At 41.5% G+C, this 26,564-nt stretch overlaps 1 protein-coding gene across 1 annotated transcript; it reads right to left on the reverse strand.

Moving 5' to 3' along the window:
- Positions 1 to 26,455, reverse strand: hsd17b2 (hydroxysteroid (17-beta) dehydrogenase 2). Its single transcript, XM_051952136.1, has 6 exons — positions 25,918 to 26,455; positions 25,700 to 25,803; positions 22,420 to 22,632; positions 21,892 to 22,077; positions 14,720 to 14,857; positions 1 to 721 (listed from the first exon to the last, which is right to left on the reverse strand). The coding sequence occupies exons 1-6, from the start codon at positions 26,004 to 26,006 to the stop codon at positions 381 to 383; spliced, it is 1,071 nt and encodes a 356-aa protein (XP_051808096.1). The 5' UTR covers positions 26,007 to 26,455; the 3' UTR covers positions 1 to 380.
- Positions 26,456 to 26,564: the final 109 nt, after the last annotated feature.

The raw sequence follows: 26,564 nt of genomic DNA on the forward strand, positions 1-26,564 counted from the left end.
TCAGATGTCACATGACTTCATTTATTCACCATTTATTCATCAATAATTATTCAATAATAATTAGCTAATAATCAATTATTTGATAATAATCAATAATTAATAATCAACAATAAGAACATTGTCTAAAATCAAAACGTAACTGTAAAAACATGATGAATTCACTGTCGTGTCTCTTTGTGGTTGTTTTGTGTCTCTTTTTGGTTTTGTGTCTGTTTGTGGTTGTTTTGTGTCTTTGTGGTTGTTTTGTGTCTCTTTTTGGTTTTGTCTCTCTTTGTGGTTGTTGTGTGTCTCTTTGTGTAAGTATTATTCCTACTCTAGTCAGACTAGTCTCAGGTTTCATCTCCAGAGAACAGCAGCAGGAAGTGGACAGATGTGTGACATCATGTCTTCCTGAGTCCTGCTGGCTGCTGATTGGTGTATTTGGGCAGACACCTGATGATGCCGTCGAACATGGCGGTGGGACAGGTGCGGTACAGGAAGGGGAGGAGCCAGCCCATCCGTCCAGGTGTGTACAGAGCTCTGGGATTGGCCGACAGCAGAGCGTCACACATGTCGTCCACCACCGGAGACACATCAGCCGCCGCCTGCCGGGACATGATGGACAGACCGGAGGGCAGAGACGAGATGTACGCATCCCCATAATCCTCTCTGGCCTTAGCAGAGACCGAGGACAACAGCTCAGTGATGTGACAGGACCTGGAGTCCTGGTCCCCGAAGATATCTGAGAGGACACCAAGGAGACGAGTGAAGACTGGACATACAGACCTGAGGACACTTGGACACATAAACTTCCTCATTAGTCTCTGTCATGGTGCCCACTGCTGCTAAAGTCCCACAATGCTCTCTGCTTTAACCTCCTCTGGTCTCTACAGTATGAACAGGAAGAGGCTCCACCTGCTGGAACAACCAGGAACTACAGCTGATCGACATCAACTGACATCAGGACCTTCTTCTTCTGCCTTATTGATTTGTTTTAATCAGTTTAATTATTAATGCTAATTATTAAACTATCAGTTACTGATCAACCTCCGTACTCTGCACAGTTTTATAATGTAGAAAAAAATATAGCTTTACCTTCAATAATTTACACAAAGAAAATACGTATATATATATATATATATATATATATATATATATATATATATACAATTATTATCATTATTATTAATAATAACAATAATGATAATACTAATAATATATTTTTTGTCTATTTTGTCATGTATTTTGGGCTAAGTCAAATTCACTCTACTTCAGTTTGATTGATATGACTCAAGTAAACAACAAATAAAGCTTTCTAAAAATTTATAAAAATGGAGTTATCTGTTTTTGCAAATGAACTCTTCATATATACACACACAATCCAATATGTATATATAACCAGTGGCGGCTGGTGGTGAAATTTGTTGGGTGGGCTAACAAATGCATAATACCGATTAAATGGTTAACACAGCTGCAAAAGCACCATCACCTATGATACACACAGTTACATCAATTACAGGTACACTATACTTTTTTAGTGCTCTACATCAACACTCTCTCTCACTCACTCACTCTCTCTCTCTCTCTCTCACACACACACACACACACACACACACACCACGACAAAACGTGTTCCAACTGCAACGACTGCCCACAGATATCCTGCTGCAACTGTCTTATTACAACTGTTTGGTGACATGTAGTGCAAAACACGCCTTCAGTACAACAGATGACCTCAGCAAAAACAAGGTGTCACAGTCCTTTAACAGGTCAACATGGGCCTACCTTATTTGAAAAGAAGTTCACATCGACGGCCGATGTGATCCCAGTCTCTTAACTTCCAGCTTTTCCTCCAAAGACATTGAGGAAAATGGACATGAAAGCAAATAATCATCCTCGTTCATGCTAACGCCCGCCATAGCTAACCTTTTCTCTCTGCGTCAAAGGCCTGTGGGCTGACTGAAGTTAGCCCAAATGATCAGTAAATCACGGGGGCGGGACATGACACCTGTCAATCACTTCTTCTTTTTCTTTCGGCTTTTCCCTTCAGGGGTCTCCACAGCGAATCAATTGCCTCCATCTAACCCTGTCTGCTGCATCCTCTTCTCTCACACCAACTACCTTCATGTCCTCTTTAACCACATCCATAAACCTCCTCTTTGGTCTTCCTCTATCAATCAATCAATCAATCAATCAATCAATCAATCAGAGTTTATTTCTATAGCACTTTTCATACAAAAGTAGCACAAAGTGCTTAACAATTTAAAAGCAAACAATAAAAAACAATAAAAAGACAATGGCCCACATCCCTCCCAAACCCTGCCCCACAGCATACTTCCTAAGAACACACAGACATACACACGCAGACAGTCAGACACACACGCACACGCACACTATTGTAAAAGAAATAATAGTGTGTATTGGCTGAGAGCAGAAGCACCAGAAAGAGGAAACACCATCAATGAGAGTCGCCTGCACCCGGGGCAGCAGCAGGCCCCATCAGGGCCAACAGGCCACCTAGCTCCAGGGCCATTAGGCCCAGGCCCTGCCAAAGCCCCAGATGCAGACGACTCCCCACTGAGGAAACACTGGAATCTAAAATAGGCGTGTTAAAAATAACACGTAAAAACTAAAAATTGAAGAATAAAATAGCTACTAAAAGATAAAGAATAGTAAAATAGTAAATAAATAGTAAAATAAATGGTAAAATAGATAGTAAAATAAATACTAAAATAGTGAAATAATAATATAGTATACAAAATAATAAAATAAATATAGAAATAAAAGCAAAACCAGGGAATAAACAGTATAAATCAAGGCATTAAGATAAAATAAAAGCATTATGTAAAAGCCAGTTTAAAAAGGTGAGTCTTGAGCCTGCGTTTAAAAGTCTCTACGTTCTCTACAGCCCTCAGGTCCTCTGGCAGGTTGTTCCACAGGCGAGCGCCGTAATGTTGAAAAGCTGCCTCGCCATGTTTCACTGTATTCACCTTGGGAATTATCAAAAGGCCAGTGCCAGAGGACCTGAGGGTCCGTGAGGGTTCATAAGGTAAAAGTAGATCAGATAAATATGAAGGCCCAAGACCATTAATACATTTAAAAACTGTTAAAATAATTTTAAAGTCTACCCTGAAGCACACAGGGAACCAATGCAGTGATTTTAAAACTGGTGTAATGTGGTCCCGCTTTCTGGTCTTCGTCAGGACTCGTGCAGCTGAGTTCTGCAATAATTGGAGGTGAGAAATAGTTTTTTTTGGGAAGATCAGAAAGCAGGGCATTACAGTAGTCCATTCTACTAGAAATAAAAGCATGCTTTAACATCTCTGTGTTTGCTAGAGAGAGAAATGGGCGGACTCTGGCTATATTCTTTAAATGGTAAAAACCTGTTTTAGTTACTTGTTTAAGATGAGGTATAAAATTAAGCTCAGAGTCAAAAATGACACCCAGATTTTTTACAGAACCAGCAGATTTAAAAGATAGCGAAGACAGTTTTAATAAAAGTTTCTCTCTCTTGGCCTCAGGGCCGATAACTGAAACCTCAGTCTTGTCCTGGTTGAGCTGCAAGAAATTCTCTGCCATCCAAGATTTGATGTCTAAAATACAGTTAAAAGGGCATCGACTGGCCCTGTGTCATCAGGAGACACGGCAATGTAAAGTTGAGTGTCATCAGCGTAACTGTGAAAACTGATTCTGTGTCTCCTGATGACATCTCCAAGTGGGAGCATGTATAAGTTAAAAAAGAATGGGGCCTAAAATTGAGCCTTGAGGCACGCCATATTTCATTTTGTGGACATCTGATGAGCATGTATCCAAACTTACCAGAAAACTTCTGTCAGAGAGATAGGAGTAAAACCATTTTAAAACAGTCCCAGAGAGGCCGACCAGGTGTTTAAGTCTAGATAAAAGAATTGGGTGATCTACTGTGTCAAAGGCTGCACTTAAGTCCAGTAGCACCAGAACAGAAAGTTTATGGGAGTCTAAATTACTCCTGAGGTCATTAACAATTTTTAACAAAGCCGTCTCTGTGCTGTGGTTTGTCCTAAAACCTGACTGAAATTTTTCTAAAATATTGTGTCTTTTTAAAAAAGCATTCAAAAAACAATTTTCTCTAAAACTTTGCTTAAAAATGGTAAGTTGGATACTGGTCTGTAATTATTAAAAATAGCAGGATCCAGATTAGTCTTCTTCAGAAGGGGTCTCACCACTGCCGTTTTAAAAGCAGCAGGGAAGACCCCTGTCTGAAGGGAGCAATTCATGATGTTTAAAAGCTCGTCTTCAAGATGCCCACAATATGTCTTAAAAAATGAAGTGGGGATGGGATCTAAAAGACAGGTTGTTGGGTTCATTTGGGATAAAATTCCACCAAATGTGCTTGCATCAACCAGGTCAAAACTGTCCAGTGTTTCCTCAGTTGAAGACAGAGTCGCAGAAGCAGTAAAAGTAGAGGCAGTTTTCAGATTTGATAAAATGCTAGATCTAATCGACTCTGTCTTCCTTCCGAAGTGGACTGCAAATTCCTCACAGAGTGTGTTACTTATGAAGCCCTTATAATTATTGGAAGTGGGGTTCAGTAGTTTGTCGATGGTTGAGAAAAGAAATTTGGTATTGTTTTTGTGACTGGCAATCAGTTTTGAGAAGTAGTTGTTTCGGGCTTGCTTAAGTGCACCGTTGTATGTTTTTACTAGATCACGAAATATTTGATAATTTACTGTCAATTTGTTTTTCCTCCATTTTCTCTCCGCTGCTCTGCATTTCCTCTTCAGTGTTTTTGTTTCCTCAGTCCTCCATGGTGGTATGTTTTTTATATGTATCTGTTTTATTACAAAGGGAGCAGCTGAGTCGAGGCTTGACTTGAGTTTACAGTTAAAATAGTCAACAATAAAATCGCAGGGAGCTGGTAGAAAAGCCAGAGGATATTTCTCTAAAATGTCTAAAAACTCTGCAGCCACTTCAGAAGTCAAATAGCGCTTCCTCACAGTTCTCACAGGGGCCTCCTGTTGGATAAAACCAGTGACTATAAAACACACAGAAATGGTCAGACACAGCCAAGTCAACAACAGAGGACACACTGATGGACAGAGGACCGTGACTAATGACCAGGCCCAGAGTGTGTCCCCTGTTGTGAGTCGGCTGTGTGACGTGTTGTCTAAAATCCAAGCAATTAAGAACATCAATAAAATCTTTAGACATAGGATCTGACAGCTTATCTATATGTAAGTTAAAATCACCAGTAATAATGATCCTGTCATACGTGCTGTGAATTATTGTTAAAAACTCAGAGAATTCATTGCTAAAAAGCAGCACATTGTTTTGGTGGTCTGTATATTGTGATGCATAAAATTGAGGGATTGTTAAAAGTAAAGGCATGGTATTCAAAAGCGGTGTACTGATCAAATAAAATTTCTTTAACTGAGAATAAACCAGAAATGATTGATGCAGTGCCACCACCTCTCCTACCATGCCTTAATGAAAACACAGAGTTAAAATTTGGTGGGGAGGCCTCTGCGAGAACTGCTGATGCATCTGCCCCCAGCCAAGTTTCAGTTAAAAACAAGAAGTCAACATGGTTATCTAAAATCAACTCGTTAATAATAAAAGTTTTACTGGAAAGAGAGCGTGAATTTAAAAGTGCCATGTTTATGGTTACTGCTGTCTTTTGATCTGTGATGGGTGGTGGGAAGGCCTCCTGCCTGGCAGTGGGAAACTCAGCATCCTTCTACCAATATATTCACTCTCTCTCCTCTGGACATGTCTGAACCATCTCAGTCTGGCCTCTCTGACTTTATCTCCAAAGCCTCTAACATGTGCTGTCCCTCTGATGTCCTCATTCCTGATCCTATCCATCCTGGTCACTCCCAAAGAGAACCTCAGCATCTTCAGTTCTGCTACCTCCAGCTCTGCCTCCTGTCTTTTCCTCAGGGACACTGTCTCCAGACCAAACAACATGGCTGGTCTCACCACAGTTTTGTAAACCTTTCCTTTCATTTTAGCTGAAACTCTTCTATCACACATCACACCTGACACTTTTCTCCAGCCGTTCCAGCCTGCCTGTACACGCTTCTTCACCTCTTTTCCACACTCTCCATTGCTCTGGACTGTTGACCCTAAGTACTTAAAATCCTCCACCTTCTTGATCTCTTCTCCCTGTAACCTCACTCTTCCACTTGGGTCCCTCTCATTCACACACAGATACTCCGTCTTGCTGCGGCTAACCTTCATTCCTCTCCTTTCCAGGGCAAACCTCCACGCCTCTAGCTTCTCCTCCACCTGTTCCCTGCTCTCACTACAGATCACAATGTCATCTGCAAACATCATAGTCCATGGAGACTCCTGTCTAACCTCGTCTGTCATCCTGTCCATCACCATAGCAAACAAGAAGGGGCTCAGAGCTGATCCCTGATGTACTCCCACCTCCACCTTGAACTCCTCTGTTACTCCTACAGCACACCTCACCACTGTCTTACAGTCCTCATACATGTCCTGCACCACTCTAACATACTTCTCTGCCACTCCAGACTTCCTCATACAAAACCCCAGTTCCTCTCTGGGCACCCTGTCAGAAGCTTTCTCCAGATCTACAAAGACACAATGCAGCTCCTTCTGACCTTCTCTGGACTTCTCTATCAACATCCTCAAAGCAAATATTGCATCTGTTGTACTCTTTCTTGGCATGAAACCATACCGCTGCTCACAGATGTTCACCTCTGCCCTTAGTCTAGCTTCAACTACTCTTTCCCATAGCTTCATCGTGTGGCTCATCAGCTTTATTCCTCTGTAGTTGCCACAACTCTGCACATCTCCCTTGTTCTTAAAGATGGGCACCAGCACACTTCTCCTCCATTCCTCGGGCATCTTCTCACTATCTAAGACCCTGTTGAACAACCCAGTCAGAAACTCTACTGCTACCTCTCTGAGACACTTCCATACCTCCACAGGTATATCATGAGGACCAAGTGCCTTTCCACTCTTCATCCTCTTCAATGCCCTCCTCACTTCATCCTTACTAATCTTTGCTACTTCCTGGTCCACAACAGTCACCTCTTCTACTCTTTGTTCTCTCTCATTTTCCTCATTCATCAACTCTTCAAAGTACTCTTTCCATCTTCCCATCACACTATTGGCACCTGTCAACACACTTCCATCCTTATCCTTTATCACCCTAACCTGCTGCACGTCCTTCCCATCTCTGTCTCTCTGCCTTGCCAACCTGTACAGATCAGTCTCTCCCTCCTTACTGTCCAACCTAGCATACAAGTCATCGTAAGCCCCTTGTTTGGCCTTTGCCACCTCTACTTTCACCTTACGCTGCATCTCCCTGTACTCCTGTCTACTCTCTTCAGTCCTCTCAGTGTCCCACTTCTTCTTAGCTAACCTCTTTCTCTGGATCCACTCCTGTACCTCCTCATTCCACCACCAAGTCTCCTTATCTCCTTTCCTTCCAGATGACACACCAAGTACTCTCCGACCTGTCTCCCTGATCACATTTGCTGTAGTTGTCCAGTCATCTGGAAGCACCTCCTGACCATCCAAAGCCTGTCTCAACTCTTTCCTGAAAGTCATACAACACTCTTCCTTTTTCAGCTTCCACCATTTGGTCCTCTGCTCTGCCTTTGCCCTCTTCATCTTCTTCACCACCAGGGTCATCCTACACACCACCATCCTATGCTGTCTGGCTACACTCTCACCTACCACTACTTTGCAGTCACTGATCTCCTTCAGATTACACTGTCTACACAAGATGTAGTCTACCTGTGTGCTCCTACCTCCACTCTTATAGGTCACCCTATGTTCCTGCCTCTTCTGGAAGAAAGTATTCACTACAGCCATTTCCATCCTTTTTGCAAAGTCAACCACCATCTGTCCTTCTGCGTTCCTCTCCTGGATACCAAACCTGCCCATGACCTCCTCATCATCTCTGTTTCCTGCACCAACATGTCCATTGAAGTCTGCACCAATGACAACTCTCTCACTTGTAGGGATGCTCTGCATCACTTCATCAAGGTCCAACCAGAATTTCTGCTTCTCCTCCAGCTTACATCCTACCTGTGGAGCATACCCACTAACAACACTGAACATCACACCTTCGATTTCTAGCTTCAGGCTCATCACTCCATCTGACACTCTTTTTACCTCCAGGACATTCCTAACAAACTCCTCCTTCAAGATAACTCCTACTCCATTTCTCTTCCTATCTACACCATGATAGAACAACTTGAACCCTGCTCCTAACTTCTGGCTTTACTACCTTTCCACCTGGTCTCCTGGACACACAGTGTGTCCACCTTCCTCCTCTGCATCATGTCAACCAGCTCTCTACCTTTTCCTGTCATAGTTCCAACATTCAAAGTCCCTACTCTCAGTCCTAGACTCTTGGTGTTGACACCTGTCAATCACTTACAAGAACGAAATGAATGAAAGTGGACTGTGTCTCCTGGGGCTGTAAAAAATAAGCCCATTTAGAGATATTCTGTTTTTCTTTTGACTGATTGGTGCTGTTGCTACTTTTGTTTTCACCTAAACTTAAAACAATCTGTTGTAAGTTATTTGAAAAATAATTTTCTCATCTTTTTTGTGTTGGCCTGGGAGGGCTTAGCCCTGTTAGCCCATTTATACCAGCCGTCCCTGTATATCTATCTATCTATCTATCTATCTATCTATCTATCTATCTATCTATATATATATATATATATATATGGATACACCCCCTGTCAAAAGTTTTGAGACACTTTGACAGGGGGTGTATATAAATATATATATAGAGAGAGAGGTGTGCGATAAGGCGAGACCTATCGTCATGATGATAGAAAAGTCTCCACGATAGGCCTTTTTATGGTTATCGTGTATCTCGTGATAAAGTCACTGCATTAGACAGTGAATGCACGTTCTATGATTTGCAGCTCTATACTTGTATGGTACGACAGTGTCGTTCTCCAAAAAGAAAAGATCTACAAGCTAACAACGTGTCGCTGTTGTGCTGCGACGCAACGCGTTGCCTTGTTGAAAATCTGTTGTGTTCTCACGTGTCTATGCTCATGTGCTCCACAAGTCCCTGACCCTTTCTTCTTTGCAGCGACTAAAACACAGCAGTATGCTCGCACATTAACACACGCTAACATGGATGGTGAGTCCTGTACAGAGTTTGAAGAGGGGTCGGAAGAACTCGTTCCTAAAAAGAACAGCACGTCCGTGGTATGGAACCATTTCAGATTCTCTGTAAAAGATAACGACCAATCAAACATAATCTGCAAAATTTGCCAAAAAGAGCATTTGAAAGCGACAGATGGAAACGCATTGAGCTTGAGAAGCCACCTCAAAGCTAAGCACCCGAGTGAGTTTGCCGTGTGTGTGTCGACTCAAGGTCCCCCACGTGTGAGTGCAAAAGCCGCAGTGACTTCAAAACTTGGACAAGTGCAACAAACGACCATTACGCATGCATTTGATAAAGGCAAGCCCTATGAACACAACAGCAAACGCTGGAAAGAGATCACAGATGGGGTGGCGTTCCATCTTGCTAAGAACATGCGTCCAAAGAAGAGCGTGGAAAACGAGGGTTTTTTAAGGATGATTAAAATACTCGATCCACGCTACGAGATGCCCCATCGTACATATTTTACTAAAACGGCCATTCCGACAATGTACACTGAATGCAGACAGAAGGTACAACGGCAGGTTCAAAGCGCACAAATTTTCGCTACGACCACTGATTTATGGTCCAGTCGCACGTCAGAGCCATATCCAAGTCTGACCATTCATTTTATTCAGAATTGGAAGTAGGAAAGTGCATGTCTCCAAACATTATACTTCCCAGACGACCATACAGGGGAAATAATCGCACATGGCCTAAGGGACTTGCTTTGTGGCTGGGGACTGAATGAGGAAAACATGACCTGCATGACCACAGACAGTGGAGCCAACATGGTAAAAGCTCTGGATCTGAACAACTGGACTCGTCTGCAGTGCTTTGGCCACAGACTTCACTTGGCCATCGGTGAGTGAAATAAGCTGCACAACATAATAATAATAATGTGTGTGTTGTTTTCAATAGAATACTTAAAAATCCATATCTACAAAAGAAGAAAGAAATGTACAATTCAAAATATAAATAGTTGAATTAAATCGTATTGTGTCATAAATCATACAATTTAATCCGTTTAAAATATTCAGTAGTGATAATTAAATAGATAGTGTAAAATTAAAATGGACTAATGCAGTGATTCAAGGCCTCATCTTAACTCTGACCCTAACGGGTCCATTTGGTTCCATTTGTATACTCTACTGTCAGTGTTACATACTTATGTGTCAATATTGACCCTTATAAAGTAACCCAGAGAGTCATCCACTTTGAGAACCACTGGACAATCAACAAGCTATAGGCCAAAATGTCTATTTTGCATTGCTGTGCAAAATAGTTGGCAGATATTAAACAGACTAATAATCTTGACTAAATCTTTTCTATTTCCATTTCTTAGAAAAAAGTGCCAAAGACCCCCGTACTGATCGCACAGTGTCCATCGTGAGGAAAATAGTCGATGCATTCTGCTTCAGCTGGAAGAAGAAGAGGGAGCTCGCCAGACTTCAAGTCGACATGAACCTACCCGAGCACAAACTGAAAACCGACTCACCAACTCAATGGGGATCTAAACTCGCCATGATAGAGAGTGTTGGAACAAAAAAAGGCCATTTCTGATGTTCTGAAGCAGGATAAGAAGACCAAGTGTTTGGTTCCTGGATACAACGAAAAAGATGTGATGAGTCAATGGTGAAAGCCCTGGGTCCACTGCGGGACTTCACAGATGCACTCTCAGGTAAGAAGTGTGTGTGTGTGTGTTTAACACAACTCCTTATACAAAAAAAATAACCGGCTATTTGTCTATTTTCCCTTTATCTTTTCTTTTCAGGTGAAAACTATGTGAGTGTGTCTTATGTTAAGCCAGTGCTTCACCTGTTCAAAGAAGAGCTCTTGAAAACGGATGACGACACAGAACTCTCGGCACAAATGAAGACGACCATTCTCGATTACCTCGCTGACAAATACATGGACGCCAAAACAGATGACCTGCTGGATATGGCTTCGCTTGTTGTTCCAAGGTTCAAGACACAGTACATTGACAGTGACGAGACAGAGCTGTGTCTGAGTCCTTACTGACTGTCACAGCATCTACCTCCATCTCCAGCACTTCACAGAGACAGCCCGAGGAAGAAACCCCCCCCCCCAAAAAAAAGAAAGCTAAGAAAACACTGGCCAGCTTTTTGAAGACCTCTCCTGTAACTGCAGCTGGCACATCTGCTTCATCCCTAAAAGAAGCAATCGAGGCAGAATTGAAGTCCTACCTGTCAGGACCAAATGCAGACAGTGAAATGGACCCTTTGGAATGGTGGCAAAAATATGAGGGAAACTTTCCAAGGGTTAGCCACCTAGCTAGAAAGTATCTGTGTGTTCAAGCAACTAGTGCTCCTTCAGAGCGAGTGTCCAGCACTGGTGACAATATTGTCACATGCCAAAGGGCAACTCTCAAACCAGAGAAAGATGACCAACTGATTTTCCTGGTAAAAAATCTGTGATCGTGTTCAATGAGTCTGACAAAAAGGAAAAAAAAAAAAAAAAAAAAAGATTTGAAAGACATGTTCTAAGTCTAGTCAGGATTCAGACAGTATTGCACTTTGTTGGTTCTGTTGTTCTCATATTTATTTATTTTCAACAAGGTATTTACTATTCATATTGTTTTTCCCTTTTGAAACAGATCCAGTTATGCTTAAGTCTTTGCACTTCAGGTCTAAAGTTTACATTTGAATTTAACTGCTTTGCACTGACCTTTCCTCACTGATGTATTTTATTTTGCTTATTCTTATTCCTTTTTATGTTTATTCGAGTAGTGCAACCTGAAACAATTGTTTGACTGAGAAACTGTGCCTTGAATATAGCGCACTTTACTTTGTTTACTGGAAGATGTTGCAGAATAAAACCAGAGCAACTAGTCTAAATGGTCTTTCGTTTAGTTTTTGTTACCCTGTAGGTGGTTCTCCTGTTAAGTAACTTGAAAAATAACCATAAAAACCGCATTAAAAAATATTGTGATAGTATCGTGTATCGTGACACTGGTTGAAAAAATATCGTGAAACTGTATTTTCCATATCGCACACCCCATATATATATATATATACATATATATATATATATATGTATATATATATATATATATGTATATATATATATATATATATATACATATATACATATATATATGTATATATATATATATATATATATACATATATATATATATATATGTATATATATATATATATATATATATATACACTGCTCAAAAAAAATTAAAGGAACACGTTTTAATCTAAGTATTGCATCAAATCAGTCAAACATGTGGGATACTGATCTGGTCAATAAGTAACTGAGGAGGTTTTTCGTCAGTTTCAGCTGCTTTGGTGTTCATGAAATTAACAACAGATGCACTAGAGGGGTAACAATGAGACACCCCCCAAAACAGGAATGAGTTTACAGGTGAAGGACACTGACATTTTATTCCTTCCTAATGTTTTCTGGCTGTTTTTCACTAGTTTTGCATTTGGCTAGGGTCAGAGTCACTTCTGGTAGCATGAGGCGATACCTGGACCCTACAGAGGTTCCACAGACAGTCCAACTCCTCCAGGATGAAACATCAATGTGTGCCATTGCCAGAAGGTTTGCTGTGTCTCCCAGCACATTCTCAAGAGCATGGAGGAGATTCCAGGAGACAGGCAGTTAGTCTGGGAGAGCTGGACAGGACTGTAGAAGGTCCTCAACCCATCAGCAGGACAGCTATCTGCTCCTTTGTGTAAGGAGGACCAGGATGAGCACTGCAATAGCTCTACAAAATGAGCTCCAGCAGACCACTGGTGTGAATGTCTCTGATCAAACAATCAGAAAGAGATGTAATGAGAGTGGTCTGAGGGCCCAGCGTCCTCTAGTGCCCGCTGTGCTCGCTGACTGGCACCGTGGAGCTCGGCTGGCATTTGCCATAGAACACAGGAATCTGCAGGTCCACCACTGGTGCCCTGTGCTTTTCACAGATGAGAGCAGGTTCACCCTGAGCTCATGTGACAGACATGAAAGGGTCTGGAGAAGCCGTGGAGAACGTTATGCTGCCTGTAACATTGTTCAGCATGACCGGTTTGGTGGTGGGTCAGTGATGGTGTGGGGAGGCATATCCATGGAGGGACACACAGACCTCTACAGGCTGGACAATGGCATTCTGACTGCCTTTAGGTATCAGGATGAAATCCTTTGACCCATTGTCAGACCCTACATTGGTGCAGTGGTCCTGGATTCCTTCTGGTGTAGACAATGCCCAGTCTAATGTGGTAAGAGAACTCATGCAGTTCCTGGAGGATGAAGGAACTGATACCATTAGCTGGCCCCCACGCTCACCTGACCTGAATCCAATAGAACACCTTTGGAACATTATGTTTTGTTCCATCAGACACCATCAGGTTGCTCCTCAGACTGTCCAGTAGCTCAGTGATGCTCTGGTCCAGTTCTGGGAGGAGATACCCCAGGACACCATCCATCGTCTCATTCAGAGCTTGTCCCGACATCGTCAGTCTGCATACAAGCACATGGAGGCCATACAAACTACTGAGTACCGTTTTGAGTTGCTGCCAAGGAATTTCAGAAAGATGGACCAGCCTGCCACATCAGTTTTTCACGTTGATTTTGGAATCTCTTGAATTTAGCCCTCCTGGGGGGTTGATCATTTTCATTCCATCAAACAATGTGTCATCTTTTCATTCCTAACACATTATCCAGTCCATATCAATGCTAAGATCCAGTTTGTTTTTCCCCATATTGAAATATGTGTTTTCAAAGTCCATCCATCCATCCATCCATCCATCCATCCATCCTCTATACACCACTTCATCCTCACTAGGGTCATGGGGGGTGCTGGAGTCTATCAGCTGATTCGGGTGAAGGCAGGGGACACCCTGGACAGGTCACCAGTCTGTCACAGGGCTACATATACAGACACACAATCACACTCACATTCACACCTACGGACAATTTAGAGTAACCAATTAACCTCAGCATGTTTTTGGACTGTGGGAGGAAGCCGGAGTACCCGGAGAAAACCCACGCATGCACAGGGAGAACATGCAAACTCCATGCAGAAAGATCCCAGGCCGGGATTTGAACCGGGATCTTCTTGCTGCAAGGCGAAAGTGCTAACCACTACCCCACTGTGCAGCCTGTTTTCAAAGTGTTCCTGTAATTTTTTTGAGCAGTGTATATAGACACACACATATACACTAAAACTATATACTGTCTACATCAAAAATCTGTAGTTTTATGAATAATAATTTGTTTGCTTACAGTGTGTGAAGATAAAACTAAGCTGAAAGTTTTATTTATTTCTTGTTATTATTTTCTTTCTTCCATCCTTGTTCTCAGATTTCCAGTTTTCAGGAACTCGTCACTAAATCTTCACTGAAGAAGAATCTGCCTTTATTTAGGACGGAGGCGTCGCCCCCTGCTGGCTGCTGGACACACTGCAGAGGAAGGTTCATGGTTTCTGTCTGGATGTCGTTGGTCTTTAAAGAACCGTCGGCTCTAAACTGGACCTGAACTCCTGCAGATCAGTGAGCTCAGGGATTATTTCTAAACCGTCATTTAGAATAAAACAACTCCCGTGAAGCTGCAGAAGGAGGTTTTTTGAGTTTCTGACCCATATCTGGCAGTAAAACTCACTGGTTCTGAAGCCTGCAGGCTGGATCACCGACACCATGACCCCCCATGGAGCCAGCTCCTGCCTCATGACCTCAGAGAAGACCTTCAGAGCTGCTTTAGACGCTCCATAAGCGCCGAACAGCGGCATGGGCACCTCGGCTGCAGCACAAAACAACAATATGAGTGGAAAAAAGAGTAAAATCATGAATAAAACAACCAAACGGAGGGTGCAAAGGAGCAAAAATGAACAAACAGAGACAGATGGAGTTAAAACCAGCAGAACTTCATGGAGCTGCAGCAACAGAACCTGCTGCAGTTTAATTCAGACAAACTTTAGTTTGACTCTTTATGTTTACTGGTTTAAAGCAGGGATTCCTGTTTGAGAAGAATTCAGGTTCATGAAGTCCAGTTTAATAACAGAGACTCATTTCTTATTTTACCGTCTTTTTCCGTAAGATAGTCAGATAATCAACCTGAGCTTTGTGGTTTTCTGTCTCGTTTTTGTCATTTTGCGTTTCATTTTTGTCGTTTTCTGTCTCGTCTGTCTTGTTTTTGTCATTTTGCATCTCATTTCTGTCGTTTTCTGTCTCGTCTGTCTTGTTTTTGTCCTTTTGCGTCTCATTTTTGTCGTTTTCTGTCTCGTTTTTGTCATTTTGCGTCTCATTTTTGTCGTTTTCTGTCTCGTCTGTCTTGTTTTTGTCATTTTGCGTCTCATTTTTGTCGTTTTCTGTCTCGTCTGTCTTGTTTTTGTCATTTTGCATCTCATTTTTGTTGTTTTCTGTCTCGTGTTTGTCATTTTGCGTCTCATTTTTGTCGTTTTCTGTCTCGTTTTTGTAATTTTGCGTCTCATTTTTGTCGTTTTCTGTCTCGTCTGTCTTGTTTTTGTCCTTTTGCGTCTCATTTTTGTCGTTTTCTGTCTCGTTTTTGTCATTTTGCGTCTCATTTTTGTCGTTTTCTGTCTCGTCTGTCTTGTTTTTGTCATTTTGCGTCTCATTTTTGTCGTTTTCTGTCTCGTCTGTCTTGTTTTTGTCATTTTGCGTCTCATTTTTGTTGTTTTCTGTCTCGTGTTTGTCATTTTGCGTCTCATTTCTGTCGTTTTCTGTCTCGCTTTTGTCATTTTGCGTCTCATTTTTGTCGTTTTCTGTCTCGTCTGTCTTGTTTTTGTCATTTTGCATCTCATTTTTGTCGTTTTCTGTCTCGTTTTTGTCATTTTGCATCTCATTTTTGTCGTTTTCTGTCTCGTTTTTGTCATTTTGCGTCTCATTTCTGTCGTTTTCTGTCTCGTTTTTGTCATTTTGCGTCTCATTTCTGTCGTTTTCTGTCTCGTGTTTGTCATTTTGCGTCTCATTTCTGTCGTTTTCTGTCTCGCTTTTGTCATTTTGCGTCTCATTTCTGTCGTTTTCTGTCTCGTCTGTCTTGTTTTTGTCATTTTGCATCTCATTTTTGTCGTTTTCTGTCTCGTTTTTGTCATTTTGCGTCTCATTTCTGTCGTTTTCTGTCTCGTTTTTGTCATTTTGCGTCTCATTTCTGTCGTTTTCTGTCTCGTTTTTGTCATTTTGCATCTCATTTTTGTCGTTTTCTGTCTTGTTTTGTCATTTTGCGTCTCATTTTTGTCGTTTTCTGTCTCGTCTGTCTTGTTTTTGTCCTTTTGCGTCTCATTTTTGTCGTTTTCTGTCTCGTTTTTGTCATTTTGCGTCTCATTTTTGTCGTTTTCTGTCTCGTCTGTCTTGTTTTTGTCATTTTGCATCTCATTGTTGTCGTTTTCTGTCTCGTTTTTGTCATTTTGCGTCTCATTTCTGTCGTTTTCTGTCTCGTTTTTGTCATTTTGCGTCTCATTTCTGTCGTTTTCTGTCTTGTTTTTGTCCTTTTGCGTCTCATTTTTGTCGTTTTCTGTCTCGTTTTTGTCATTTTGCGTCTCATTTTTGTCGTTTTCTGTCTCGTCTGTCTTGTTTTTGTCATTTTGCATCTCATTTTTGTCGTTTTCTGTCTCGTTTTTGTCATTTTGCGTCTCATTTCTGTCGTTTTCTGTCTCGTTTTTGTCATTTTGCGTCTCATTTCTGTCGTTTTCTGTCTTGTTTTTGTCATTTTGCGTCTCATTTTTGTCGTTTTCTGTCTCGTTTTTGTCATTTTGCGTCTCATTTTTGTCGTTTTCTGTCTCGTTTTGTCATTTTGCATCTCATTTCTGTCGTTTTCTGTCTTGTTTATGTCCTTTTGCGTCTCATTTTTGTCGTTTTCTGTCTCGTTTTGTCATTTTGCGTCTCATTTTTGTCGTTTTCTGTCTCGTCTGTCTTGTTTTTGTCATTTTGCATGTCATTTTTGTCGTTTTCTGTCTCGTCTGTCTTGTTTTTGTCATTTTGCATCTCATTTTTGTCGTTTTCTGTCTCGTGTTTGTCATTTTGCATCTCATTTCTGTCGTTTTCTGTCTCGCTTTTGTCATTTTGCGTCTCATTTTTGTCGTTTTCTGTCTCGTGTTTGTCATTTTGCATCTCATTTTTGTCGTTTTCTGTCTCGTCTGTCTTGTTTTTGTCATTTTGCATCTCATTTTTGTCGTTTTCTGTCTCGTCTGTCTTGTTTTTGTCATTTTGCATCTCATTTTTGTCGTTTTCTGTCTCGTCTGTCTTGTTTTTGTCATTTTGCATCTCATTTTTGTCGTTTTCTGTCTCGTTTTTGTCATTTTGCGTCTCATTTCTGTCGTTTTCTGTCTCGTTTTTGTCATTTTGCGTCTCATTTTTGTCGTTTTCTGTCTCTCTGTCTTGTTTTTGTCATTTTGCATCTCATTTTTGTCGTTTTCTGTCTCGTCTGTCTTGTTTTTGTCATTTTGCATCTCATTTTTGTCGTTTTCTGTCTCGTTTTTGTCATTTTGCGTCTCATTTCTGTCGTTTTCTGTCTTATCTATCTTGTTTTTGTCATTTTGCATCTCATTTTTGTCGTTTTCTGTCTCGTTTTTGTCATTTTGCGCCTCATTTCTGTCGTTTTCTGTCTCGTTTTTGTCATTTTGCGTCTCATTTCTGTCGTTTTCTGTCTTGTTTTTGTCATTTTGCATCTCATTTTTGTCGTTTTCTGTCTCGTTTTTGTCATTTTGCATCTCATTTTTGTCGTTTTCTGTCTCGCTTTTGTCATTTTGCGTCTCATTTTTGTCGTTTTCTGTCTCGCTTTTGTCATTTTGCGTCTCATTTTTGTCGTTTTCTGTCTTGTCTGTCTTGTTTTTGTCATTTTGCATCTCATTTTTGTCGTTTTCTGTCTCGTTTTTGTCATTTTGCGTCTCATTTCTGTCGTTTTCTGTCTCGTTTTTGTCATTTTGCGTCTCATTTTTGTCGTTTTCTGTCTCGTCTGTCTTGTTTTTGTCATTTTGCATCTCATTTTTGTCGTTTTCTGTCTCGTTTTTGTCATTTTGCGTCTCATTTTTGTCGTTTTCTGTCTCCTTTTTGTCATTTTGCATCTCATTTTTGTCGTTTTCTGTCTCGTCTGTCTTGTTTTTGTCATTTTGCATCTCATTTTTGTCGTTTTCTGTCTCCTTTTTGTCATTTTGCGTCTCATTTTTGTCGTTTTTTGTCTCCTTTTTCTCATTTTGCGTCTCATTTTTGTCATTTTCTGTCTCCTTTTTGTCATTTTGCATCTCATTTTTGTCGTTTTCTGTCTCGTTTTTGTCATTTTGCATCTCATTTCTGTCGTTTTCTGTCTTGTTTTTGTCATTTTGCATCTCATTTTTGTCATTTTCTGTCTCGTTTTTGTCATTTTGCGTCTCATTTCTGTCGTTTTCTGTCTCGTTTTTGTCATTTTGCATCTCATTTTTGTCGTTTTCTGTCTTGTTTTTGTCATTTTGCGTCTCATTTTTGTCGTTTTCTGTCTCGTCTGTCTTGTTTTTGTCCTTTTGCGTCTCATTTTTGTCGTTTTCTGTCTCGTTTTTGTCATTTTGCGTCTCATTTTTGTCGTTTTCTGTCTCGTCTGTCTTGTTTTTGTCATTTTGCATCTCATTTTTGTCGTTTTCTGTCTCGTTTTTGTCATTTTGCGTCTCATTTCTGTTGTTTTCTGTCTCGTTTTTGTCATTTTGCGTCTCATTTCTGTCGTTTTCTGTCTTGTTTTTGTCATTTTGCATCTCATTTTTGTCGTTTCTGTCTCGTTTTTGTCATTTTGCATCTCATTTCTGTCGTTTTCTGTCTTGTTTTTGTCCTTTTGCGTCTCATTTTTGTCGTTTTCTGTCTCGTTTTTGTCATTTTGCGTCTCATTTTTGTCGTTTTCTGTCTCGTCTGTCTTGTTTTTGTCATTTTGCATCTCATTTTTGTCGTTTTCTGTCTCGCTTTTGTCATTTTGCGTCTCATTTTTGTCGTTTTCTGTCTTGTCTGTCTTGTTTTTGTCATTTTGCATCTCATTTTTGTCGTTTTCTGTCTCGTTTTTGTCATTTTGCGTCTCATTTCTGTCGTTTTCTGTCTCGTTTTTGTCATTTTGCGTCTCATTTTTGTCGTTTTCTGTCTCCTTTTTGTCATTTTGCGTCTCATTTCTGTCGTTTTCTGTCTCCTTTTTGTCATTTTGCATCTCATTTTTGTCGTTTTCTGTCTCGTCTGTCTTGTTTTTGTCATTTTGCATCTCATTTTTGTCGTTTTCTGTCTCCTTTTTGTCATTTTGCGTCTCATTTTTGTCGTTTTTTGTCTCCTTTTTCTCATTTTGCGTCTCATTTTTGTCATTTTCTGTCTCCTTTTTGTCATTTTGCATCTCATTTTTGTCGTTTTCTGTCTCGTTTTTGTCATTTTGCATCTCATTTCTGTCGTTTTCTGTCTCGCTTTTGTCATTTTGCGTCTCATTTTTGTCGTTTTCTGTCTCGTCTGTCTTGTTTTTGTCATTTTGCATCTCATTTTTGTCGTTTTCTGTCTCGTTTTTGTCATTTTGCGTCTCATTTCTGTCGTTTTCTGTCTCGTTTTTGTCATTTTGTGTCTCATTTCTGTCGTTTTCTGTCTTGTTTTTGTCATTTTGCATCTCATTTTTGTCGTTTTCTGTCTCGCTTTTGTCATTTTGCGTCTCATTTTTGTCGTTTTCTGTCTTGTCTGTCTTGTTTTTGTCATTTTGCATCTCATTTTTGTCGTTTTCTGTCTCGTTTTTGTCATTTTGCGTCTCATTTCTGTCGTTTTCTGTCTCGTTTTTGTCATTTTGCGTCTCATTTTTGTCGTTTTCTGTCTCCTTTTTGTCATTTTGCGTCTCATTTTTGTCGTTTTTTGTCTCCTTTTTCTCATTTTGCGTCTCATTTCTGTCGTTTTCTGTCTCGTTTTTGTCATTTTGCGTCTCATTTTTGTCGTTTTCTGTCTCGTCTGTCTTGTTTTTGTCATTTTGCGTCTCATTTTTGTCGTTTTTGTCTCCTTTTTGTCATTTTGCGTCTCATTTCTGTCGTTTTCTGTCTTGTTTTTGTCCTTTTGCGTCTCATTTTTGTCGTTTTCTGTCTTGTTTTTGTCATTTTGCGTCTCATTTTTGTCGTTTTTTGTCTCCTTTTTCTCATTTTGCGTCTCATTTCTGTCGTTTTCTGTCTCGCTTTTGTCATTTTGCGTCTCATTTTTGTCGTTTTCTGTCTCGTCTGTCTTGTTTTTGTCATTTTGCATCTCATTTTTGTCGTTTTCTGTCTTGTTTTTGTCATTTTGCATCTCATTTTTGTTGTTTTCCGTCTCGTGTTTGTCATTTTGCGTCTCATTTTTGTCGTTTTCTGTCTCGTTTTTGTCATTTTGCGTCTCATTTTTGTCGTTTTCTGTCTCGTCTGTCTTGTTTTTGTCCTTTTGCGTCTCATTTTTGTCGTTTTCTGTCTCGTTTTTGTCATTTTGCGTCTCATTTCTGTCGTTTTCTGTCTTGTCTGTCTTGTTTTTGTCATTTTGCATCTCATTTTTGTCGTTTTCTGTCTCGTTTTTGTCATTTTGCATCTCATTTCTGTCGTTTTCTGTCTCGTCTGTCTTGTTTTGTCATTTTGCATCTCATTTTTGTCATTTTCTGTCTCCTTTTTGTCATTTTGCATCTCATTTTTGTCGTTTTCTGTCTCGTTTTTGTCATTTTGCATCTCATTTTTGTCGTTTTCTGTCTCGTTTTTGTCATTTTGCGTCTCATTTCTGTCGTTTTCTGTCTCGTTTTTGTCATTTTGCGTCTCATTTTTGTCGTTTTCTGTCTCCTTTTTGTCATTTTGCGTCTCATTTTTGTCGTTTTTTGTCTCCTTTTTCTCATTTTGCGTCTCATTTTTGTCGTTTTCTGTCTTGTTTTTGTCATTTTGCATCTCATTTTTGTCGTTTTCTGTCTCGTTTTTGTCATTTTGCATCTCATTTCTGTCGTTTTCTGTCTCGCTTTTGTCATTTTGCGTCTCATTTTTGTCGTTTTCTGTCTCGTCTGTCTTGTTTTTGTCATTTTGCATCTCATTTTTGTCGTTTTCTGTCTCGTTTTTGTCATTTTGCGTCTCATTTCTGTCGTTTTCTGTCTCGTTTTTGTCATTTTGCATCTCATTTTTGTCGTTTTCTTTCTTGTTTTTGTCATTTTGCATCTCATTTTTGTCGTTTTCTGTCTCGTTTTTGTCATTTTGTGTCTCATTTTTGTCGTTTTCTGTCTCGTTTTTGTCATTTTGCATCTCATTTTTGTCGTTTTTTGTCTCCTTTTTCTCATTTTGCGTCTCATTTTTGTCGTTTTCTGTCTCCTTTTTGTCATTTTGCATCTCATTTTTGTCGTTTTCTGTCTCGTTTTTGTCATTTTGCGTCTCATTTCTGTCGTTTTCTGTCTTGTTTTTGTCATTTTGCATCTCATTTTTGTCGTTTTCTGTCTCGTTTTTGTCATTTTGCATCGCATTTTTGTCGTTTTTTGTCTCCTTTTTGTCATTTTGCATCTCATTTTTGTCGTTTTCTGTCTTGTTTTTGTCATTTTGCATCTCATTTTTGTCGTTTTCTGTCTCGTTTTTGTCATTTTGCATCGCATTTTTGTCGTTTTTTGTCTCCTTTTTCTCATTTTGCGTCTCATTTTTGTCGTTTTCTGTCTCCTTTTTGTCATTTTGCGTCTCATTTCTGTCGTTTTCTGTCTTGTTTTTGTCATTTTGCATTTCATTTTTGTCGTTTTCTGTCTCGTTTTTGTCATTTTGCATCGCATTTTTGTCGTTTTTTGTCTCCTTTTTCTCATTTTGCATCTCATTTTTGCCGTTTTCTCACTCGTTTTTGTCGTTTTTCTAATAATCGCAGCAGACCCACCTGCCAGGCTGGACATGTTAATAATGCGACCTCTGGCTCGTCGCAGCAGCGGCAGGAAGTGCTGACACATGCTGACTGCAGACAGGAAGTTGATGTCCATGCAGCGTCTGAAAGCCGCTGGAGGTTGCAGCTCCACATCCACCGGACACTGGAGGACTCCTGCGTTGTTCACCAGAGCCCAGAGACCTGCAGAGACCAGAACCAGAACCACAATCAGGACCAGAACCATATCTGGAAGAGTTTAGCAGCAACGGGCACCATGACAGAGACCTCTGAGGACCTTAATGACCTCCAGCTAGAGCTGATGGAGAACATTCTTCCTACACCACCTTTTAGTCCAAGGAGCTTCAGGAGGAACCAGCTGGAGAGAAGTCCAGCTGGTTCCTCCTGAAGCTCCTAGGACTAGGACTACAATCACCAGTACCTGGATGAGTTTAGCAGCAATGGGCACCATCACAGAGAACTCTGAGGAGGTTCCTGACCTCCAGCTGATGTCTGGATCAGAACATCTCCAGCAGGGATCCTTACCTGTGTTGGACACCTGAGTGGAGACGTGCTGCAGCGCCGCCTCCACCTGAGCAGCATCGGTGATGTCCAGCTTCAGCAGCTGCAGGTTCTCCCGTTGCAGGTCTCTGAGCCGCTGAGCTCCAGGTCCATTCAGGTCCAGAACTCCTGCAAACACCTTCAGACCCGTCAGGCTCAGCCGCTCCACCAGCGCCTGGCCAAAGCCGGAGTCACAGCCTGGACAGGAGGAGAACCTAGAGGTCAGCACGGGTTCCTCTGAGAAAAACGGAGAATGTTAGAGATGAGCTTCAACCTCTGAACCTCCAGCAGCTCTGGTCTCACTGAGGTTCATTTACAATCTAAAGTTCTGAAGAACTCTGGAACCAGAACATCATGAAGAAGGAGATGCTAAACTCTGAACTAATGGTGTCTCCTCAGACTTCTGTGGAGGTTCTCAGTCATCCAGGTCCTGGAGATGGTAGGAGCTTCAGGAGAAACCAACTGGAACCAACTGGAGGTTCTGGAAGACCTTTCTAGAAACGTATTCCAGAACCTCCAGTTACCATCTCCTCATCCTGTAGATGTTCTTCTATCTCCATGTTTCCTCTCTACTCTGCTCATCATCAGTAGATGTTCCTCCATGCTGCATGGATCTCCATCCTGCTCCTCTGTTCTCTGTTTCTGATGCATTTATTCTATTGATCTGAACACTGCATGAAGCGTTTTATTTTTCACATCTTATTAAATGTAGAATCTGATGTTGTGACTTTAAGCCCAGATATGTTCATAATGTTCTAGTAGAACCTCAGGTCACTTGAGGACAGCAGAACATCTGTTGTTTAGTTTCTGATAAAAGATAAAGTTTCTGCTGCAGGAATTCTTCCTGAATGTTTCTGAGCTTATTGCCTCCCATCAGAAACCTGCTGAGCTGATCCGGTTCTACCAGTCCGTTCAGATCTACGGAGAAGATAGAAGGTGGACCTGCTCTGCTCCACTGGAGAACGACCTCAGGGAAGTCACCTTGCTCAGCTCTAAGAACCGTCTTTCACGTTCCTGGAGGAGTTTCGAGCTGAAATTAAAACACCATCTTTCAGGACACAGTTTAGTGTTTGAAGATTTACTGCCGCTCTCTGTTCCTGATGAACATCCAGCTGCAGAAGAATATCTTTAGAACCCAGCAGCAATGTTCTCAACAATACTTTAGAACATTTTGTTGATCAAACAGAGAAACAAGTGTTTGACACTAACGTGTCTATGTCCCCCGCCGCAGACATGGATTTGAAAGTCACAGTCAACAAACGCTCGGTGTGACCTTGAAAATTATGCGAAGGTCACCCAAATTGACTGGTGTCGGGGGATCATCCTAATACATGCTGACATCAAGTTTGACGAAGATCCGACAATTCCTTCATGAGATATCGTGCAGACAAGGATGCGGGACGTACTTACGGACGGAGGCGAATACTAGGTCCCCCTCTTCGCGCGTTCGCGCGGTGGGGGACAAAAACATGATGAGAAAACCTGACTAGAACAGAAGGTCCTCAGAAACTTAGACCTAGAACAAAGAGACTAAAGAGGGAGGCCACCAAGACTCCTATGACTCCTCTGAAGGAGCTAAATCTGGACTAGAGTTCACCAGAAGACATGTGGAGACTCTGAAGACACCTGGAAGAAGGTCCTTTGGTCTGAGGAGACCAGGATGGAGCTTTATGTCCATCAGACTAGATGATATGTTTGATGGACACCAAACAGTGAACATCATAGGGGCGGCATGGGTCAGTGGGTAGAGTGGCCGTCTTGTAACTGGAAGGTTGCCGGTTCGATCCTCGGCCCGTCGTGCTCATGTCGAGGTGTCCCTGAGCAAGACACTGAACCCCTAATTGCTCCTGGTGGGTCGTGCTTAGCGCCTTGCATGGCAGCTTCCACCATCAGTGTGTGAATGGGTAAATGTGACATATACATGTAAAGCGCTTTGGATAAAAGCGCTATATAAATACAACCATTTATCATCACAAACACACCATCCCCACTGTGAAGCACGGTGGAGGCAGCATCATGATGTGAAGCACGGGAGAGGCAGCATCATGAGGTGAAGTGTCCATTGTGTATTGTTGTGTTGTTGTTTAGATGGTGTCAGGTGCTGCTCCGCATCTTCAAACTGAGCCTGAGTCTGCAGAGGGTTCCTGTGTTGTGGAAGACTTCCTGCCTGGTTCCTGTCTCAAAGACCAGGAACCCCAGGGAACCAAACCACTTCAGACCTGTGGCCCTCACTTCTCATCTGATGAAGACCATGGAGAGGATCATCCTCAGGAATCTACTCCCCCTGGTGAGCCCTAATCTGGACCCACTGCAGTTCGCTTACCAACCTAACATTGGAGTGGATGATGCAGTCGTCTACCTGCTGCACAGATCGCTGACTCACCTGGAGGACACCGGCAGCACTGTGAGGGTCATGTTCTTTGACTTCTCCAGTGCTTTCAACACAATCCAGCCTTCTCTGCTCAGGGTGAAGCTTGAGGGAGCAGGACTAGACTGTCACCTGGCTGCTTGGACCATCGACTACCTCACCAACAGACCACAGTACGTGAGGCTTCAGGACTGTGTGTCTGATGTAGTGGTCAGCAGCATGGGGGCCCACAGGGGACAGTGCTCTCTCCCTTTCTCTTCATCCTGTGCACATCGGACTTCCACTACAACTCTGGGAGCTGTCACCTCCAGAAATTCTCTGATGATACAGCCATTGTTGGGTGTGTGTCTGATGGGGACGAGCTGGAGTACAGGACAGTCATCTCTGACTTTGTCGACTGGTGTGAGTGACACCATCTGCAGCTCAACGCCAGTAAGACGAAAGAGATGACCATCGACTTCTGCAGGAGGAGGACACCTCAGCCTGCACCGGTGAACATCCAGGGTTTGGACATTGAGATGATGGACTCATACAAATACCTGGGTGTTCACCTCAACAACAAACTGGACTGGTCACACAACACAGAGGTCCTGTACAAGAAGGGCCAAAGTCTTTTACTTTTACTTTACTTCACATCATTCCATAAGCCACCTTTCCCTTCCTACACTCCTGAACATATTGTGATTATTATTATGATTATCATTATATTGTTGTTTATTGTTGCTCTACTGTATGCTGTGTGCTGCTGTAACATGGGAAACTTCCCCGGACACGGGGAGTAATAAAGGATTATCTTATCTGTTGTGTGGCTAGACAAATTTCGTTGTACTTCTGCACAACACAAAGTCTCATTATTGTGTTGTTGTGTTATTGTGTTGTTGTGTCATTGTATCTTACCTGTCACCACCACCGCCCTGCTGTTCAGACCCTCCACCATGCCATGTTTTCTTGCGACGCTGCAGACCAGCAGCACGCTGCAGCAGCAGGATCCCAGGATGAAGCTGCAGAGGGAGGGAGGACGGTCGGAGAACAGAACAGCCGTGAGTCTCCAGAGGACGGGAGACAGCAGAGGACCAATCAGAGACCCCAGGAAGAGGAAGCAGGTGAGGTCCCACCTGTACAGGAGCTCCAGGACGCGGCGGCGCCTCCAGACCAGCGTCCAGACGTAGAGCAGCACCGCCAGCAGAGTGACCCAGACCTCCATCCTCCGTCTGACAGAACAGGAAGAGCACGGAGCCCCGCCCACCTCTGACACCTGCACAGGTATGTGGAACCGCTGCCAACAGGTGTGTTTACTGAACGCTGCAGGTGTGACCTTTCCACTGAAACTAGATAATCTGAAAATCAGTGAAGCAAACGGAGATTCTGATGGAAGTTATGAGTATTATTATGATCATAATTACTATTAGTACTAGTAGCATTGTTATATTATTACAATATATTATTACTCTTAGTACTAGTATTATTAATGTTATATTGTTAATACTCTATTATTATGATAAATATATTACTATTAATATTATTCAAATTATTATAAATACGATCATTACTCTTGTTATTATAAATTAACTCAACCACCAGAATCACAACCACAGATTTAGAAGTTTTAGAATTTTAAACATGAATTTGCTGCCGTTACATTTCTTTGTGTTGCAGCTTTTAGGAAATTAGTAAAACTCGTGACAGTAATACTGCAGTACCAGTGATGATAACACACAGTAAAAGTATAAATACTTCTCTACTACTGAATCAAAGACGCCTC

The sequence above is a fragment of the Acanthochromis polyacanthus genome, chromosome 8, assembly GCF_021347895.1.
Source record: "Acanthochromis polyacanthus isolate Apoly-LR-REF ecotype Palm Island chromosome 8, KAUST_Apoly_ChrSc, whole genome shotgun sequence".
Classification (NCBI taxonomy): domain Eukaryota; kingdom Metazoa; phylum Chordata; class Actinopteri; family Pomacentridae; genus Acanthochromis; species Acanthochromis polyacanthus.